We start from the raw sequence: 20242 nt of genomic DNA, 5'->3' as shown, positions 1-20242 counted from the left end.
GGCCCTGGCCTTCGAAAGGAAGGTCCTGTATAGTGTGTTGGAGCTCCGGCGGAAGGCCGGAAACCTGCAGCCAGGAGATGCGACGCATCGTAACTCCTGACGCGAGGGTACGGGCAGCCGAGTCCGCAGCGTCCAAGGAGGCTTGTAAGGCCGTGCGGGCGACCTTCTTGCCTTCGTCCAAGATGGCCGTAAACTCTTGGCGAGCATCCTGTGGCAGCAGCTCCTTAAATTTGTCCACTGCCACCCAGGAGTTAAAGGCGTATCTGCTCAGCAGGGCCTGTTGGTTAGAGACCCTGAGCTGCAGCGCCCCAGCCGAATACACCTTACGGCCAAGGAGGTCCATCCGCCTGGCTTCTCTGGATTTGGGGGCCGGAGCCTCCTGGCCGTGACGCTCCCTATCGTTCACCGATTGCACCACCAGTGAACCGGGAGTCGGGTGAACATGTAGATATTCGTATCCCCTAGAAGGGGCCATGTACTTTCTCTCGACTCCTTTCGCTGTCGGAGGGATGGAGGCCGGGGACTGCCAGATAGTATTGGCGTTGGCCTGGATGGTCCGTATAAAGGGCAGGGCGACCCTGGTGGGAGCATCAGAAGAGAGGATGGTGACAATTGGATCCTCTATCTCCGAGACCTCCTCTGCCTGCAGACTCAGATTTTGAGCCAATCGCCTGAGGAGGTCCTGGTGCGCCCTGAGATCCAGCGGGGGGGGACTGTTGGAGGAGGTACCCGCCACCGCCTCATCCGGGGAGGAGGATGATGAGACCCCAGGCACGAGAGTGTCTAACTGAGGGTCTTCCTCAGCCCTCGCCTCTGCCTCCGGAGCCGCAGCGGAGTCCTGCTGTTTGGACCCTTCCTCCCCTTCCGGGGAGGGAGGGGGGCGAGACAAGGAGGCTTCAGGGGCCCTACGCTCGGCAGTCGCCGGTCTAGCAGGGAGCTGCTGGGGGCCCTGGGCCTGATGGTATGCCCAGGGTGTCCAGAATCCCCACTGTTGTGGGCCTTGGTCTTGCAGCGGCGGATCACCGAACAGCGCCGCCTGCCGGTCGGTGCCCAGCGCATACCCGCTGTCCGTCTGGGAGGATACGGACGGCTGTCTCGAGGGCCACGGTGGGGCCGACCCCGGATGGTAAGGGTCTGCGCGGGCCGGCACGGAGGATCGTCTCGGTGCCGGGGACCGGTGCCGGGAGTCATATCGGTGCCGGGACCGGGATCGGGACCGGGATCTGTCACGGTGCCGGGATCCTGATCGGTACCGGGTGCCGCTTCGGTACCGGGACCTGCCACCAGCTCGGTGCTGGGAGGTCGACCGGGACCTACCACCAGCTCGGCGCCGGGAGGTCGACCGAGACCGGGACCTGCCACCAGCTCGGTGCCGGGAGGTCGACCGGTGCGGCGAGTAGCGTCGGGACCTGCTCCTGGAGTCGCGGTGCCGGAGTTGCCGACTGGAGCCTGACCGCGACCGCCTCGATGCCGACCGTTGCCGCGAGTGCGACCGGTGCCGCTGAGGGGAGCGGTGCCGGGACTGTGAGCGGCGTCGGGATCTGGAGCGCCCAAGACGTCGGGACCTGGATGGCGAACGACTGTCTCTGGGCGGCGCCGACATCATGGGCTTGCCTCTGGACACAACCCGCACCGGAGGTACCGGGGGTGGCAGCCGAGTGGGCTCAGTCAGGGCAATAAGGTCCCGAGCCGAGGCGAAGGTCTCCGGTGTGGATGGGACCACTACCTCAACCCCAGATCTCATGGGGGAGCTCGGCGGCACCGGACTCAACGGACCCGCCGGGCCCGGAGTCAACGGTGCTGACGGTGCCGGCGGCGCCGCGGCCGATGTCGAGGCCGGGCGCTCAAGCCGGGTCTGCCTGGCCGGAGTATCAGACTTCGACGGCCTTGGCTCTGATTCCAGCGCCGGAGAGGGTCGGTGCCGAGGAGTCTTCTCGGTGCCGGAGCGATCCGGTGCCGGTGCCGATACCACGGCCTGCGAAGCCGACGGGTCAAGTGCCGCCTCCATTAGGAGAGTTCGGAGCCTCTGATCCCTCTCCTTCTTTGTCCTCGGCTTAAAAGCCTTACAGATGCGGCACTTGTCGGATCTGTGCGATTCCCCGAGGCACTTCAGGCACGCTTCGTGGGGATCGCTGGTAGGCATGGGCTTCTTGCAGGCCGCACACTGCTTGAAGCCCGGCGAAACAGGCATGAGCCTGGCGCCGGGTGCCGGGAAGGGCTAAGCCCCCGGCGAAGAACTACTTAACAACTATTTAACTAACTATCTACTTAACAAACTAATTAACAACTATAATGGAACTAGAGATGAACTATAGATAAACGATAGAGAACTAGGAGAGCTAGGGACGTGGAGGACAGCTAAGCCGCGCTCCACAGTTCCAACGACCGACACGGCGGTAAGAAGGAACTGAGGAGCGGGCGGGCCGGCAGGGGTATATATAGAGCGCCATGGCGGCGCCACTCTAGGGGGCGACCTGCCGGCCCACTGGAGTTGCTAGGGTAAAAAAGTTTCCGACGAACGTGCACGCACGGCGCGCACACCTACCTGGAATGGATGTGAGCAATCACTCGAAGAAGAAGATTTGCTTCCATAACTCATAACAAATGCTTATTCCCTTTCGCAAGCTAAAACACAAACCTTTCCTGTCCACTTCCTTGTACTGACACAGTTCATTGTTTGAGATGCATCTGTTGTAACTGAAATATAAAAGCTTTATTGTAGAAAAATTGATATAAACGGATCACAGAAGATTCCTTTTTAATATGCAGTCTATTTACTACTCATTGTTACATACACAAACTTCCTAAGAAATATTTCACATACACATTAAGCACACTCAAAGCTACAGTATCTCTAGCTTTTCTCTGGTTTAAAGCAAACAGTGGCATTTATAGGGTTATTTGTTGATTGTAAAGGGCTTGACATAGCAGGCAATAGAGGAGCAAACATCAGAAGCCCTCAAGTCAAGGACCAAACTCCAGTAAACAATTACAGGAAACTCATTTCTCACTTGTCTGCTTCTGTGTCTTGTGCAGTTTAACTAGTGGGAGTCATACTAAAATGACATTCTTAGATAAGCAAAGTTCTAAAATTTCAGTTAGCACCTTACTGATTCAATGGTCAAACCAGTACCCCTTACCATCACACAAAAGGCTTGGTTAACTAACAATTAAGATAGAAATCCTATATAAAATAGGGACGGTTCCAAGAATATTACTTGGGAAAAATGCAACATTAAAGTCTGGAAGTAAATCAGTAAAGAAAATTCACAAGAACATTCTATTTCCCTTATAGTTCATACATTCAAATAACAATGATATTTTAACATGAAAACACACACACGCAAACAACCTTAATTCTGATGTATAAGCCTTACTCTTACCTCCAATGTCTTATTGGTGTATCTGATTAGAGGTATAAATAAGATGTATATCTTTGACTGCATACATTGTAAGTAAATATAATTAGAGATGTATATGACAAAAGACTATATAAGGTGTCGCGGGTCAACATTAAAGGTGTTATCGACATATGTACATTTTTTCATAATTCAGTGTTGTTATAAGATGCATGTATGTACTATAAGGATAGTGAAATATTTGTGAACATTTAAGTGTAGGGGTTTCTTTTATTCATTGTAGCAATGTTTACTTATGCTAACAAAGTTTTTTTATGGGAATTAATTTTTTTTAAACATACATGGGAAAAAATGAAATTACTAAAATGAATGTTTTAAAAGTTTGTCTAATTGTTTAATCTTATATAGGTGATATTAAAATATATAGACTTAAAACAGATTGGTTAGCAAAAATTACAGTATTTTAGAGAACTGTATAGGCGTCAATCCTATCAAAATACACGGGTATGTTGTGCAGAATTTCATAGGTTTAACTGATTGCATCTTCCAGTGTTGCCACATACAAAAAGTCACTAGCAACTCCGTACTCAGATGCAAACACCTTAGGATCTGCTAGTCCAACCCAGTTAAAACCTACGTTGTTCATAATTATTCAGTTTTTCTGGACTTCTCAGGGTTGTTTCCAGTATATGATGGAGTGCCATGACAATTAACAAAAACTGCAGTGACCATCTGCTGCACTGTTTTGGATAGTGATGCCTTAGCATTTTACCAGCAGTTTCCCAGTACTGATTGATTGTTTTAGAGACCATTCTGCAAGCACTTGCACCCTTGATATGAGGGGGGAATTGGCCCTTTTGAAAGATTATGAAGGAATGGAAAGTCAGGAGGAGACAGTTATGTGTGTACATTAAGGAGACAGCTACATGGAAAGCCCTATCAAGAACCCTATCCAAAAGATGGCTCAAGTGAAACAAAATCTACTGTGCTGAATCTGGAACTGGCCATGCAGAGAGAGGCATATGCCCAGTGGTCATGAGAGAATCCTATGTGAAAAATCAGTTTCTAAATGGTTTAGCAGGGGAACTTTTTAACCTGCTGGTGAAGGAAGATAACATAATGGATAAACCTATAGAACACATTATATGCAAAGTTCAAAATCTGGAAGTAGAAACTGGGGTTTCCTTAAAGGTATCAGTAGTTAATTCTTAGCTTCAGGGAGCCTCCTTTATACCAGAAGCAGCACTTCATGAAATGGGTCAGGAGAGAGATACTGTTTCCCGAGTGGGTCCCAGGCTATATGACATTTGCCAGTAATGTCACAAAGGCCATTGGAGACTGAATTGCCCAAGCAGAGGGAAGCAACACCAAGGAAGCAGAAGTTGCTAATGCACAATGGACTCAGGAGCTAAAATGTCTGATTCATGTGAACATCTACAGGAACGAAATTTGCATATAGGAGTTAAATTGGTGACTATTACTAATCAGCCACCACAGAAAACAAGAGACATCCAGCTCCCTCCTAATTTGGAATCTCTGCACACTAAATGGATTTTTGTTGTGGTGACCAATATTTCTAGTGCTATTGTATTGGGAGTGGATTTCATCTGACAGCATCACAAGAACTCCTAGGGTTAACAGACCACACTTGCCCCTGGATAATATTCAGATATCCCTGCTGGATGTGGGAGTGGTAGGAATGGGAAGGATTCTAAATTTTTTAAAAGACAATTTTAAACTTGGAGGAAACAAATGTCAGTTTTCAAGGAGTTGTATCATCTTCCTATGACATATAGTCAGCAAGAATGGGTTGGAGCTCTATCTCCAGAAACTGAACATTATAAAGGACTGGAAGGTTCCTATAAATCTGGAGGAGGTACAGCAGTTTGCAAGGCTCTGTAGTTTCTACAGAAGATTTGTAAAAAATTTGACAGAGCAGGTAATTCCATGACAGCAGCTAACAAGGAGCAACTTTGTCTGGATGAAGGAACACCAAAAAGCATTTGAATCACTAAAGGAAAGACTTCTAAACCATGCTCTTCTTAAATGTGCAGATTCATCCTATCCATTCATGGTAACCTGTGATGCCTCAAAAGGTCGCGGTCAAATTTGCACTTGAACAAACTGATGAGCTTGGCAGGTGCTGACAAGTGGCTTTTTGGAGGTCACAAGGTAAATGAGAGAAAAACCAAGTATTTAGCAATGCATTTCAGTTGTGTAGCTATTGTAGAGATCCTGAAGGCCCATCACCCCAATTTATTAGGTATAGAATTCACAGTGTACACAGACCACTGTGCCCTGCAGTGGCTGCTTATGAATTGTTTGAATATTCACCGTTTTCCAGACCCCTGGGATGCAAACTGTGGTTGAGCATGCTCTCAGCCAGGTGAGGGCAGTGAGAATAGACTCAGCCTGGTCTCACGAGGTCTCCTGACAAGAACAGTTTAAGGACCCTGAGTTATGCTCAGTATGCCACAGGATCTTCCAAAGGAGACCTAAACTGGGAAGGTTCATCACAGTTCAGGAACAACTGTCTATTGACCCAGATACTAACTTGCCAGTGCATGAAGGTAACAGAATTATTATGCCATCAAGCTTACAGAGAACAGTGCTGGAGTATTTTCATGATAATGAAGCAACAAACCACCTGAGAGATGGAAAGACCCTGAGCTGAGTATCTACCAGATTTGTTTGGCTGGACATAGCTGCAGATGGTAAGCACAGGGTATTTTCCTCTCTTACCCACCTGGAAAGGAAAGGAAAGGATCAGCAACAAGAGGCAGAACTCCTTCAGGTGAAATGCCCCAACCTAGTAAGCCTGGGAGTTGATACAGATTGATTTGAAAGGTTCACTACCAGAAACACCAGCTGGAAATTTGCTGGTAGGGTACCTTTTCAAAGTAGGTGCTGGCACAACCACTCAAGGATAAAATGACTGAGACAGTTATGGATGCATTGATAAAATACGTAGTGTTGCAGTTCAGTGCTCCAACCTGCATCTCCAGTGATGGGGGAAGGAATTTGAATCAGTTATTACAAGAGGTTTGTCAACAACTCCAAATAACCAAGGTGTGGACTAGTGTTGCCTGCCCTGTAAGTAACAGGGGATGAAAGAGAGTAACCTGCACCACAGTCCTATTCAGTGAAGACCAATGAGACTGGGATATGAAGTCATCTTTTGTCATCTTTGCATATAACACCAGCCAGCACTAAACTATCCATTACTTGCCTCGTGAGATTATTTTTGAACTCCACAGATGTATGCTTTCTTGTGACTTGATGTTCAGGCAGAAAGAACTGGCAAGACCCACTGAAACTACGCAGGTAGGTGACATAGTGGAGTCTTATAGCTGTGGCCTGAGGACTGCATTGCAGAAGGTGGAAGAACAGATGAGTCAGAAGTGAGCATGCCAGGAACAAGATGCCATGAAAAAGGAAAATGTTGTGCCCATCCAGGAAGGGGAGAAGGTGTGGCTACACAACTGGACAAACCAGCCTGGAAAAAAAACAAATCCCAAACCTACTCCTTTTCAGAGGAAGACTTTACACAGTGACTAAAAAAACTAAACAACTTATCCTTGCTGATGCAAAAAGCAAGAGCTCATCCCTCTGTAGTCTATTAAGAACCGATGCATAGATTCATTCAAAGAAAGGAGAGGGCAAACACTGAGGATGCTCAACAACTATGACAGAGGATGCAGAAGAAGATTTGGAGGTTCCCCAACAGTTTTCCATGGCTTGTCATAGAAGACCAGTTGTGAAGGAGGAATTGCTGGGGTGTTCTCAGGAACACAACACACTGCTGTCTTCAACAGACAGTCTGTCCAAACATATAGGCCTGACCTAAAGGACATGAACCCTACACTCACTGATAACCTATATCCATCTATGAATGATGTCTGAATATATGATGCCAGTGAGCAGACAAACACAGAAATCTATGCGGATGGCAGATTACCTGGATTTCTAGAAGCTATGTTTAAGTTCTTATTTAACTAGAGAGGGAGAGGAGGAGTTGTAATGATTAATGTAGATCTCACCTCCACCAGTAAATGGTGCCACATTCTTAGGTGAGTGTTAAATTTTATTGTGCATTATTTCGTATTAGTTTACAGTGAATGACTGTTCAACCCAGGGATCAGCAACCTTTGGCACGCGGTCTGCCAGGATAAGCACCTTGGCAGACCGGGCCGGTTTGTTTACCTGCCACGTCTGCAGGTTCGGCTGATCGCGGTTCCCATGGCAGCAGTTTGCTGCTCCAGGCCAATGGGAGCTGCGGGAAGGGCGGCCAACACATCCCTTGGCCCGCACTACTTCCCACAGCCCCCATTGGCCTGGGATGATGAACCATGATCGGCTGAACCTGCAGACACGGCAGGTAAAGTGGCCCGGCCCGCCAGGGTGCTTACCCTGGCGAGCTACGTGCCAAAGGTTGCTGATCCCTGGTTTAACCAGTCTTCAGCTGGCCAATATTTGATTAGTGCTATATTACATCCCACTGTATGAACACTAAACCAACTAATCAGATATGGGGCAATTCAACACAGAGAGCAATATTCTCATGCCTATCTATCTTTCTGAGGTACTTATGTGGCCCCCCATCGCCTTAGTATCTGATCACTTCACAATTTTTGATGTATTTATTCTCAACACCCCTGTAAAATAGGGAAGTATTATTATCCTCATTTTACAAACGAGGAGTGAGGCAGAGAAGCTAAGTGAATTCCCCCAGGTCAGAAACAAAATCTGTAGCAGAGTAGGGAATTGAATCCTGGTCTCCCAAGTCCTAGGCCAGTCCCTAAACACTGGACCATTCTTCTTCTCCTCTCTCCAATTTGTTCATGTCTGTAGATATGGAACATATAAATTGGGAGATGGGGGCAGGGCCGGCTCCAGGCACCAGCGTTCCAAGCTGGTGCTTGGGGCGGCAATCTGCAAGAGGCAGCAGTCCCTGTTTTGCCCTCAAGCAGTGCGCCAAATTGCCACCGTGGGTGACGGGGGCAGTCCATGTGCCCTTAGGGCGGAAGGCACGTTTCCACAGTGGCGGCAATTTGGTGGCAGCTTCTATGTTTAGCTGTCCACAGCGGCTTCAGCTAAACATAGAAGCTGCCGCTGAATTGCGACCGCCGCAGAAACGCACCTGCCGCCCTAAAGGCACACTGACTGCCCCTGCCTTCCATAGTGGCAATTCAGTGCACTGCTTGAGGCAGCAAAAAACTGTAGAGTCAGCCCTGGATGGGGGGCAGAGAAAACAGGAAACACTGAAACATCTCATATGAGAGAAGGCCAGCTTTCATTAGTGGCAGCCAGGAGCCTTACAATGGTGATAAATTTGCTTGGGCAGCCAAACTTTGACATGATTTTCCACAGAGCCTCACGGCTGACAGAGTAAAAGGCTTTGGTCAGATCAATAAAGGCCATATACAGCTCCTGGTGCTGTTTTTAATATTTTTTCTGGATCTACCTGGCTGCGAAAATCATGTTGATTGTGCCTCGTGATGGTCTGAAGCCGCACTGGGACACTGGCAGTACTTCTCTGCAAGAGGGAGCAGGCAATTCAGTAAGATTCTAGCAAGAATCTTCCCAGCAATGGAGAGGAGGGGCAATGCCTTGATAGTTGCCACAGTGGGCCCTTTCTCCCTTTTTGAAAATGGTCTTCTCCTTTGCTATAAAAAACAGAATTACTTACTCTTAACTTCCTGATTTAGAGGGGTAACATCCTTGAAAGAAGATAAACAAACAGCTTTCTGAAAACAAAATTGTTTAGACAACAGCTTATGAGAGTACAACAGTACATATAGTGGTTTGAATGGATCCTTCTATGAAGAAACAGAGTCCTGTGGCACCTTATAGACTAAACAGACGTATTGGAGCATAAGCTTTCGTGGGCAAATACTCACATCATCAGAGGAGCGTTTGAGGAGTGTATAACTTTGATAGAAGCCCAAAAGAGCAATAGCAGCCAACTGGTTTTGCAACAAGAAAGAAAGAAAGAAAGAAAACAAGGCATAGTAGAAAGCCGTGAGCAAAAGATAGACCTACTGTCTAGACAGGAGGTGTGGCATCAAAGAGATCTCTATTAGCTTTCCAGGTTTAGAGGGAAAGTACACTGAAACTTCCTTTCCCTCTGTTCTTTCTGAGTCCCCTTAAATCCCTGTCCCTTTTTCCTTCTTGAAGGACAGTTTAAACAAAAAAAAACAAACAAAAAAAACCCAACAACTTACAAACAAGCCCCATTTACTAGAATATTGGCCCACACTGAAGTGATGGATTAAAATGCATTATAGTAACAAAAAATAAAATTGTCTTTCAAAGAAGTGGTTTTCGTCCAAACTTGCACTCAAACTTCTCAGTTGTTTCTCTATTCAAGTGCTACTTTACCCCAGTTTTTCTCTGGGAAGTAAAGGATTAGTGAATAACTAACACCTGCATACACAAATTGTAAATGAATTCACAATTCAGAAACTGTAATCTAATATTTCTACATGGAATTTAAGGTAATTTTACATCATAAAAACCCATTCATGCTTTACTAATGCTACTACACAGACAGCCATAAATATGTTTTTCTAATTTGCTTTAATACACCCAACAAGGTATGCAACGATAATCTGCTCCAAATAAAATTTCTAACAGAAGAAGAATACAAACATCAATTCTAAATGTGCTTAAAAAGTCATAATGCTTTTACTGCACAAGATATCTCATCCATAGGCTAGACACACAAAAATGTGCATAGCTTTGTCCTGAAAGCAGTCATTAGAAGGGTTCCGTGTAAAGCTGCATGTGTCTCAATCTTGGCATTTAAAATGCCCTTAGCAATGCCTACCAAACCACACTGTAAATTAAACAAGAGCTTAATAGGTTCTTTGTAGATAAACATATCTAGTTTTCAAAAGGAAAAGGAATTATTTATCTGCTGTTATTTATAAAAAAAGTGTTGCATGATTTCTTTCAAATGTCAAAGTGACAACCGAGGTCTAGATCTCACTGTCTCAGTGTCAAAAAAAGATATTTTATAAATATTTAAAAATCCCAATTCTAAGCTGTATATTTCTTTTTAAAAAATCAATATGGAGAGTAGGGTAAAGCAACCTGAATTGCAAATTACTTTCATAACAAATTATTTTAAAAAGACTGAGGGAATACAGTAATTATGAAAGCGAGGATAAGAGCGCTACAGATCCCAGAGACAGGCACAAGCTTTGAAAGTTTCCGCCACAAAGATCTGTCAAATTACCTCAATGCTGATCTGGAAAGCCCTTCTATTTCTAGTCCTGGGACTATTCTGAGAGGAGACCACTGAACATTCAAGACCATGTGATATATTTGCAATGACAAATTACCACTACAAACCATGTTCAAAGTTTTTAAATGAATCTAAAAAACCAGTGGCTTGATTTTCAGAGAAGCTGAGCATTTGAAGTTCAATGGGAACTACACAAGTTCAGCTCCTGTTGAAATTTAGACCACTTATTTGAGTGTCTAAATACAGATCTGGGTGGCTAATTTAAGTCTCCCACATTTAAAAATATTAGTCTTAGGCAATAGTATTCCCATTATTCTTACTACAGAAGACTAGTCACTCTCTCCAAAAGGTGAAAAATTATTAGGTCATTGGACAGCTCTAAATCTTTTCAAATATTATGCATTTAATTACCATCAAGAAATAAAGATTATAGAAAAGATGCTACTCACAAACAAGTGAAAAATAATCAATATTAAACAAATGTGTCTTGAGGAGTAAATGTGTTGAATTAGGCATAAATATAGGAAAGCTTTCCTAGTTCTCCTATAAGTCATATCTTTGAAAAGCCAATTCTCTCTCTTTTTAAAAAAAATTGAAGTTTTTTATAGGCTGAAGTCACAAAAGATTTGAAAGTTTCTTGCCTGCAATATTTAGTCAGAGAAAATGAGAATACTAAAGAGAATACTAACCTTCATTCCTGCAGATGGTTTCTGAACTCCCTGGTGTTTTATCTGGCATCTCAGCTGAGGACTAGCTTAGTGAAACCTGAGGGACAAAGAAAGCAAAGTATTCTAAAGCAAAGCCAGTACATTCCAGCTGAAGGACACCTTTCCTTCCACAGGTTAGGGATACAATTTCAGCCCCTAGATCACACTCACACTCCAAAGGAGAATGCCATTCATTTCAACAAGTGTTGTTCAACAGGTAATATGAATCTTAGATTAATAAATGTAGTGCTAAAGCTTTATAAACACAGTTGGATGTAGCAATAAACCTGACAGATATGTGCAATAACTTTAGAGGATCACAGCAAAGTAGAAATGGTTTTGGATGGTTTTGGTTTTTGTTTGGTGTTTGTCTCAGTGTCGTAATTTTTTTTTAAAGTGAATTCTCAGTCAAAAGTCTCTGTAGCAACCATTCAATAAAAGGGTTATTCATAGCCACATGTCAGACAAAGTAGTAACAATTGTTACTATGAGGGTAACATCAAAGTAGATGTCTTAAGCTTTTTTAAAAAACAACGGTTTTACTTAAGTCTGAAAAATAGTATTTGCTTATTTAAAATATTATTGTACTGGTTAGTGATCTTAATCTTAAAATAGAATAATAGAATTTAGAGAGAAAAGATCTTTTAGGTCACTACTCTCCCTGCCACTGCAGGGCCTCTTGTGATAATTATGACATTTACCCTCAACTATGAAAAGTTCACAAGATTTCACAATAACCTATAGCAACAAGTGGGAAAATGGTGCAGAGGAGAGAGAAACTGAATTAGTCCAAACAAAGAAAGTCTAATGATACAACTTAAGGGCTGTGTTAAGATCATGCTCAGTAAACACGTAAAATGCAGAACTAAACATCAGTGAACGAAAATTGGTGTGTTGAAAAGATGGTAGACAAAATAATGAGGGGATAGGCTACTCCACTAGGGTGACTAGATGTCCCAATTTTATAGGGACAGTCTCGACATATGGGGTTTTGTCTTATATAGGCACCTATTACCCACCAGCCCTGTCCTGATTTTTCACACTTGCTATCTGGTCACCCTACACTCCACCCACCATTCCTTTTCTGGGTCCTTAAAGGGAGAGACTTTGGAGAGGAAGTTTGGCTACTGGAGCAAGGTTCACCATTATGATTGCCACTCCCACCATTTCCTTGGACACTGGGCCTTTATCATTTTGATCCTGAAAGATGACATGACCAGATTAGGCCAGAAAGAGGGACCCAGACAACATCACCACCTCTACCACCTCCAGCTGAATCCCAAACCACCACCTGGGATGAAACAGGATCAGACTTGAACAGCAGCAGCAACAGCTGAAGCCAATGCCAGTTAACTTCTTCTCTCTTCCCCCAAATGACAGTTATTACCATCTAACAGATTGTTAAACAAGGTGGTTTTTCCTTCTAAAACCTGTCTCTAGCTAAATGGAAAGGAAATAAGGAATGATGTTAAAATGAAAGCCTTATTCAATACTTTATATTTCAAATGCTTTAATGGTTTTCCTTATCTTTAATAAAAGGTTAAAAGGATTTTTAATGATGTGTTCACCATGGTATCAAGCAGACCCCAGCCCATGTTTAATGCTGGGCATTTTCTGGATTATGTTAACACCTTTGGGGAATAAGACCTTCATAACAGTACACAGTATTTGTTAGTGTATTGTCCAGCCTATTTCCGGCTGTTTCCCTTCAACAGGGCTTTCAATAACTTCCCTTGGGAGAATATTCCACAGCCTAATAGAACCAAATGTCAGGAGATATTTCCTGAAATTCATCCTGACTTTTCCCTCTCAGTGGCATCCCACTACTCCTGGCCTGTTTGCACCAGCCTTATACTTTGACTTTCCTCTGATTTAAACCCTTCACACATCTGTAGATCACTACCACCATTTCCACACACTATATCTTATATCATCTCTTAGCATACCCCACACATTTATTTCTTTCAATCTTTTTCTTCATTTCATTAATAAGACAGACGGATATTTTAAACCAAAGTGATTTAAAATATCCATTTTAATCATGATTTAAAAATCAGCAAGCAGGAAACCTTGCTTTAAAAATAACTGATTTTAATCTTGTTCTGCATTTGTACTTTTTTTTGTCTTGGTTATTTTCCTAAAGAAAGAGGTTGATTCTCATTGGTTAGTAACTTTTAAAATATGTTGATATCACAAGTAAGTGTAGTCTTTACACTATAGTTTGTACTACTTTTGCTAACCAGGAGGATACACTATGTCTAGCTACATTTGTTTAAGCAATTGCATACATTTATTCAGATTCTTAATTTTTACATTTTTATTATGGTATAAAATGGCAGATGATGCATTTCTTATTTACTATAGTTTTGTTTTGTTTTTTACACTTTGTGACAAGGTGCATTTGGATGGACATTGGAATTCAATTAAAATGCATAAAAACAGCATTTAAAAAAATGTTTATCTTCATTAGTTAAATAAGGCTACCTTAATACTCTGGATACATATTTTTTCTTAAGTTTATCAGTACGTTTGTATTTCAAACTAACTGATTTATTAAACAAAGAAAGTATCTGTAGTTAAGAAACAAATCAGTTCAATTCACTATCACCATATCCGTCAAGATTTTAGAACTGGTAGGTGTCATTCTCTCATGTCTAGTTTTTATTTATAGATTGGAAAACAAAAACAAGCCTTCCTGTTTTTTCAACTCCCAATCTGTTTCTCAGCTTGAATGAGATTCACAACAAGATTTTGTCACTGGTTTATGCTAACGGATCATCTTTTGTATTGGCTTATAGCTAGTGTGTGTCAAACATTTTTCAAAGTTCTACCTTTAAGCCTCTGCAAATTTTAAGATTTTCCCATTACTGGTTAAAAATACATTCCTTATTATTAGTTAAGCTCTGACAGCAGGTATATAAAAGAGCCTGCATTCCAACCTGAGAAACAGAGAGAACTCATTGGGGAATGGAACATGTCTGGTGATGGTTTATGAAGTGCAATGCAGTTTATGGCACTAGACATTTTTATGTTAAGTAACAGCAGCCCAGTTTATGCCATTAGAAGCTTAAAAGGCATACAAAAAATTGCTCAACTTCTCTGTTCGTAACAGCTTCCTCACACAAGGAAGTTGGTTTACTTGTATGGATATGCCCTGGAATTCAGAGGATGGTCTACAAGGTCACCAAATATAGCATTCTGGAAGTCTTCTACATCTTAACTTTGGTATAAGGTGACTTAGGGAATAGAGTTTGTGTCCAAATAAGGAGCGTCAGATTTTTTAAACCATTATGCCCATATCTGATACAAAGGGTTTGTTCAAATCCCTATTGCCGGCCCTAGCACAAAAATAAACATTTCAGCACTGACCTTTATCAAATGATCTTTATATATAAAATGCAACAATACAAGGTATTTCTGATTTCTCAGGCATATTTATTTATATTTATACCAGACATGGCTGTCCAGTGCTATGGCTGCATTCACAATTTTAAAGATACATGCAAAGCTTATAAATGATAGGCATGGTCTTACAAGTTTCAGGGTGGAATTCAACATAAGAATATAGGAGATAAATCCTACACTGTCTTTACACAGGCAAAATTCCCACTGACTTCAGAGAGAGTTTTGCCTGATTACGATCTGCAAGATTTGATACCTAGCAGGTAAATTTCACCCTAGCAGGTAGTAAAAGACTACTACTTATTATGAAGTAGTTGATTGTAATTTCTGAATTTTCCACCACCCTGCATTCACTGATGATGATTTTATATATGAGTTGAAAATTACCATCCATCTGGCTATATAGAGGGCAGTTGTACAACCTGCCACACCATTTAAACAAGTATGGTCTTGACACATGATTTAAGAAAAGTTCTCTAGAAATCCTTTAAAAATTCAAATCTATAATAAAATAAAAACAAGTTGTAGCCACTCTCCAGCAGTGATTAATTTTTCATCTCTACCTGCTTTTCAAACAGATTACTAAAAATGAATTACATATGCTTATCACCATGAAACAGTCGGCTGGAATAAATACACAGTCTTGGCAAGCTCACTGCCATCACTTTGGATTCAATGATGCATATTGTTTGTGAATATTTAGCTAGTATACAAGTCAAATGCTGTTTATTCAGTAAGGCCTATAGGTACTAATCAATTACCTTATATGTTTGACTGAAAGAATTAAATACTGCATTTACTTATGTTGTTATATCTCCCCTTTTAGAATTCCAGAGAATTGTTTCTATAACTTCTAGGTTTTTTAAAAAACAGGTTTCATATTACAAATGCAGACTTCTACAACTTTTTAAAAGTAAAGAATAAAACATGGATATGAGTGTCTCTTCATTTTGAGCATCATGGAATTAAACATTTAAGTTGTATTAATCACTAAAATACCAGTGACCATGAAATAAAATTCCTAATCTCCTTCACAAATCTATGTTTTTTTTAAAGGGGAACTTTGTACTGGGGCTAAATAGGAGCAAGAAAACATTTACACATAAAACTATTTTCTTGGCCACTCATTTTTTGTCTTTCCTCTGTTTTTTTTTTTAAGTATAAATTCAGACCACTTCTTCACATTATAGATCACCATTCCCTTCTGCTTGATCTTAAATCTTGCCTTTGTGACACCTCAATCTGTTGCCAGAGAACATTACATTTAAAATGAGACATCTGCCAATTTTCACATCTTAGGACTCTAATGACATGCATGTCTCCAGCTCTTCACTGAGCATGCCCCAAACAAGATTCTAGCTGGCATTTGAATGACCTTGACATTATTCATAATGGAGTTCTAAATTGAAAGCAGAGTTATTCAATTACCCCACACAAGACATGGTGTTTACTGAATCGATTCATACTTTCAATAGCTTTAATGGCTGTCTGTTAGAAGAACTTACTTGGATAATCCAAATGAATTTCAACACCATCATTCCATTGGTGGATTTTCACTACTTACCAATACACTATATGTAAATATAACACAGTGCTGCTAAAGTCTCTGATTTGCTACAATGTTCAAATTGTTATTCACCTATATAAATATGCAATAAGTTTAAAAAGGCCCATTTGCTCTAGAAAAAGAAGAAATCTCCAAAACATTACTTAGAAATACTTGTTCACAGTTTCATAAAACCAGTAAACCTAATCAAATGTACTACCGATCATCCTAGATTTTTCTACACTGACAATTTAAAGAAGTTTACCACCATTACTCTAGTACTAGCACAGCTCCCCCAGCATTAGCAACAGCGGCAGCATCAGTTTACACCAGTCCTTGAGCTTTCTACCCCAGTATTGTCTTAGGGTGACCAGATGTCCCGATTTTATAGGGACAGTTCCGATTTTTGCAGCTTTTTCTTACATAGACACCTATTACCCCCCACCCCCATCCCAATTTTCACATTTGCTATCTGGTCACCCCAGTGTTCTCTAGATCTATTCTGAGCAGCACTGACTAGAACTAAGTGAAGGCTACAATTTTAAATTATACTTAAAATGCAGGAATCCAGTTTGGTTTCAGACCATCACAAGCCACCACCGACATGACTTTTGCAGCCAGGCAGATCCAGGAAAAATGTCACCACCACCACCAGGAGCTGTATATGGCTTTTATCGATCTGACCAAAGCCTTCGACTTTTGTCAACCATGAGGCTCTGTGGAAAATCAGGTCAAAGTTTGGCTGCCCAAGCAAATTTATCACCATTGTAAGACTCCTCCATGACCAGACAACTGCATCCGTCCTGTGCAGTGGCTCTACCTCTGAGCCCTTTGTCATCCGAACTGGCATAAAACAAGGTTGTGTACTGGCACCCACCTTTTTCTCCATTTTCTTAGCAGCTAGAAACACACCAACCCAAGACCATCTACCACAGGGCACTGGCATCCAATATTGGACTGATGGCAACCTCTTTAACCTTTGTCATCTCTGTGCCAGAATTAAAGTAATATCAGCAACAATAATCAAAATTCCAGTATGCTGATGATTGTGCTGTAGTTGCACACTCAAAGGAGGATCTACAAACAGCACTTAATTGTTCCTCTGCAGCTTACAAAAGCCTCGGGCTAACTCTGAACATCGGCAAAACAAAAAGTTCTCAACCAGTCAGTCCCCAATCATCAGACCCAGCAAGGAAGATCTACATCGACAAAGAAGAACTCTGCCTATCTCGGCAGCCATCTCTATCAGAAGGCAGACATGGATGTCGAGATTCAGCACAGAATTCGCTGTGCCAGCCTTGCCTCTGGCAGACTGCCTCGCCAGGTGTTCAGCAAGTCACAGCATCAGAACACACACTAGACTTTTAGTTTATAAAGCGGTGATAATTCAAACTCTCCTCTACAGCTAAGAGACTTGGGTGACCTATAGAAAACATCTGAGAAACCTAGAAGGTCAGCACCAGCACTTTCCTCAGAAGATCCTCAACATAAAGTGGGAGGATCGTCACACTAACGTCAGTGTCCTCACAGAGGCCAACATCTTCAGTGTTGAGGCCCCGATTATCCAGCACCAGCTGAGGTGCAGTGGGTACTGTTGCACATGCCTGATGTATGCTTACCAAAACAACTGCTGTACACCCAACTCACCAAAAAAGAAAGGAAACAGGAAGGCCAAACGAAATGCTTTAAAGACACTCTCAAGATAAACATCAACGGATGTGGTATCGACACCACACACTGGGACACACTAGTCCAAAATAGGGATAACTGGCAAAGACTTATCAGAGAGGGAATGTCCACTTTTGAGGAAAATTGCCTTGCCCTGGTCACAGAAAAATGCAAGAAAGGAAAGACAGTCACACAGCAATCATGGCCCAAACTTGACTTCCAACACCACCTGCAACATCTGCCAATGAGCCTGTGGCTCAAGGACTGGACTCCTCAGTCACCAATGGACCTATAAAAAATAATACCTGTGAAAGATCATCCTCGAACTCAAGGGATCGCCAACGACACAATGTCTTATTTAAAACCACAGCTCCTGGAAGGAAGGGACTATGCAAGAATCTCAGCTTTCATTTAAGAAATAATGTAAGTTTCTAAACCTCATAGCTGCAGAAAAAAGCTTGAAATTGTTGAAAGCTGAAAGACTAAAATAAAAGAACACCAAATTTATTATTATTCATAATGATTGTTAAGCCAGTCTCGTGTGTGTTTGTTGTTTGAAAGGGGATGTTAACATGAATTTTGATCATTTGGGGTTGACCATACCAATAGCAGTTGGATATAAAACCTACTTATAAAATTAAGGAACGGATCCCTTCCTTTTGCAATGGCCAAAAGTAGTGCTGGGGTTATATTCTTGTAGATAAGAGATAGAAGAATGCAACTCTACTTACTTTCTAATCAAAATAAATCAATGTATACAACAATCCTACTGTGAACCTGTGGGTTACAAACAGTTGTGACTTCAATCATACAAGGGACCTCATGAAAAATAATCTTACAGGACACTTTTGAATGTTTTTATTTGAGCTGCAATTATAGAAAAAGCCATTATTTGTGTCTTCAACTATTAGGCCACATGACACTTACAATGCCAAAAGTTACAGTATTTGTGATTCTAATTACTGTTTTTTGCAGGAACACTGAAAAGTGCTACATAAGAGCTCTGTATTATTACTACCCAGTTAGGAAGCTTGAAATGCAATATGCATTTATCCATGATATTATGAATAAATACAACTATACTGTTGATGTTTCTCAAGTAAAGTCAGCAAAGCTCTAACAGTAACCAAAAGCATACAGATCTGCGGCCATGCATTTTTACATGCCATAATCAGCCAGGACCACCCAAATGGGCCCAGTGGGAGGTCTTCGAACAAAAATTTCTTGAGCTTTCTAGTGGTAGATCAGTTTTCCTCTCAAAACCCAGAACTGCTGCAAATACGTCAGAAGTTGCAGAAAAGGCAAAAGAGAAGTAAACTTTAATATTATAAAAATGAAGTGCTCCAAAAAAACAGAGCAAAAATGACATTTCCATTCATTGCAATGTTCAAAATAATGCACATATCATTGATTAAACTGTATTTAAAAAGGAACACAACAAATGCAACTCATTTGTATTACATAAGGAAACAGCACAGTGAGTAAACTCTCCTAAAGTGTAGCCTTAATAAAAGCAGCAATCACTAATTGTACTCCAAAAAAGGTCAGTAGTTTGAAATAACACTTCCCAGTGTTTGGATTCTTATTTGAACTAAACAAATCAGTGAAAAAAACCCATACCCCGACCCACATCAGTTTCACCGACAAAAGCATCCGTCTGCACAGCGCTATGTTGGTGGGAGATGCTCTCCCGCCAACATAGCTACCACCATTCATTGGGGATGGTTCAGTTATATTAGGGAAAGAGAGCGCACGCACAGCTACGCAGCAGACCTTGCAGTGGCGCAACTGCAGTGGTACAGCTGTGCCACTGTAAGGTCTGTAGTGTAGACACAGCTTAATTCTTGAGAGACAAGCAAAACATCTCCCTGTAGGCACCAGCAGCAACAACTGAATGGGTAGGCCCCAGTTCAGGAACGCATCCCTATTCAAGACAGCACATAATCATGTGCTTAACTCGAATCAGACTTCAGCACTTGCTTCAAGTTAATCACATGCTTAAGGGCTTTCCTGAATCATGGACAATATAGTCTATTATGTATAGATCAAATGCTTTCTATCGAAAGGCTGAGATACCCTTTTGTATTGCCAAGGGTGAAATCCTATCTCCACTAGTTTTGCCATTCACTTCAAGGGGATCAGGATTTCACCCTAGGACTTTAGATACCATGTTCCCTCTCAATCTTCTGGATCTACATTCCACACTAACACTGAGTGCTGGTCCACTGGCCCTCTGCCTTTCTCCTTGGTGTCACGGATTCTACATAAGCCACACTGTCACTGACTGGGTCACTGAACACCCTCAGACAAA

At 42.1% G+C, this 20242-nt stretch overlaps 1 protein-coding gene across 3 annotated transcripts in view; it reads right to left on the bottom strand.

Moving 5' to 3' along the window:
- Positions 1-20242, bottom strand: part of PLEKHG1 (pleckstrin homology and RhoGEF domain containing G1) — a 247265-nt gene that overhangs the window by 166996 nt on the left and 60027 nt on the right. Inside the window, exon 2 of one of the 3 annotated variants that reach the window (XM_030556568.1) lies at positions 11298-11373. The exons of 1 other annotated variant lie outside the window; for it this stretch is intronic. In XM_030556568.1, the coding sequence (XP_030412428.1) occupies positions 11298-11346 (49 nt within the window). In that variant the 5' untranslated portion in view covers positions 11347-11373. Of the gene's footprint in view, positions 1-11297; positions 11379-20242 lie in introns of those variants that run through there. One more of the 3 variants, XM_030556570.1, reaches the window with a different exon arrangement.

The sequence above is a fragment of the Gopherus evgoodei genome, chromosome 3 (genome assembly GCF_007399415.2).
Source record: "Gopherus evgoodei ecotype Sinaloan lineage chromosome 3, rGopEvg1_v1.p, whole genome shotgun sequence".
Taxonomy (NCBI): Eukaryota; Metazoa; Chordata; order Testudines; family Testudinidae; genus Gopherus; species Gopherus evgoodei.
This window is presented reverse-complemented; position numbering and strand designations above follow the sequence as displayed.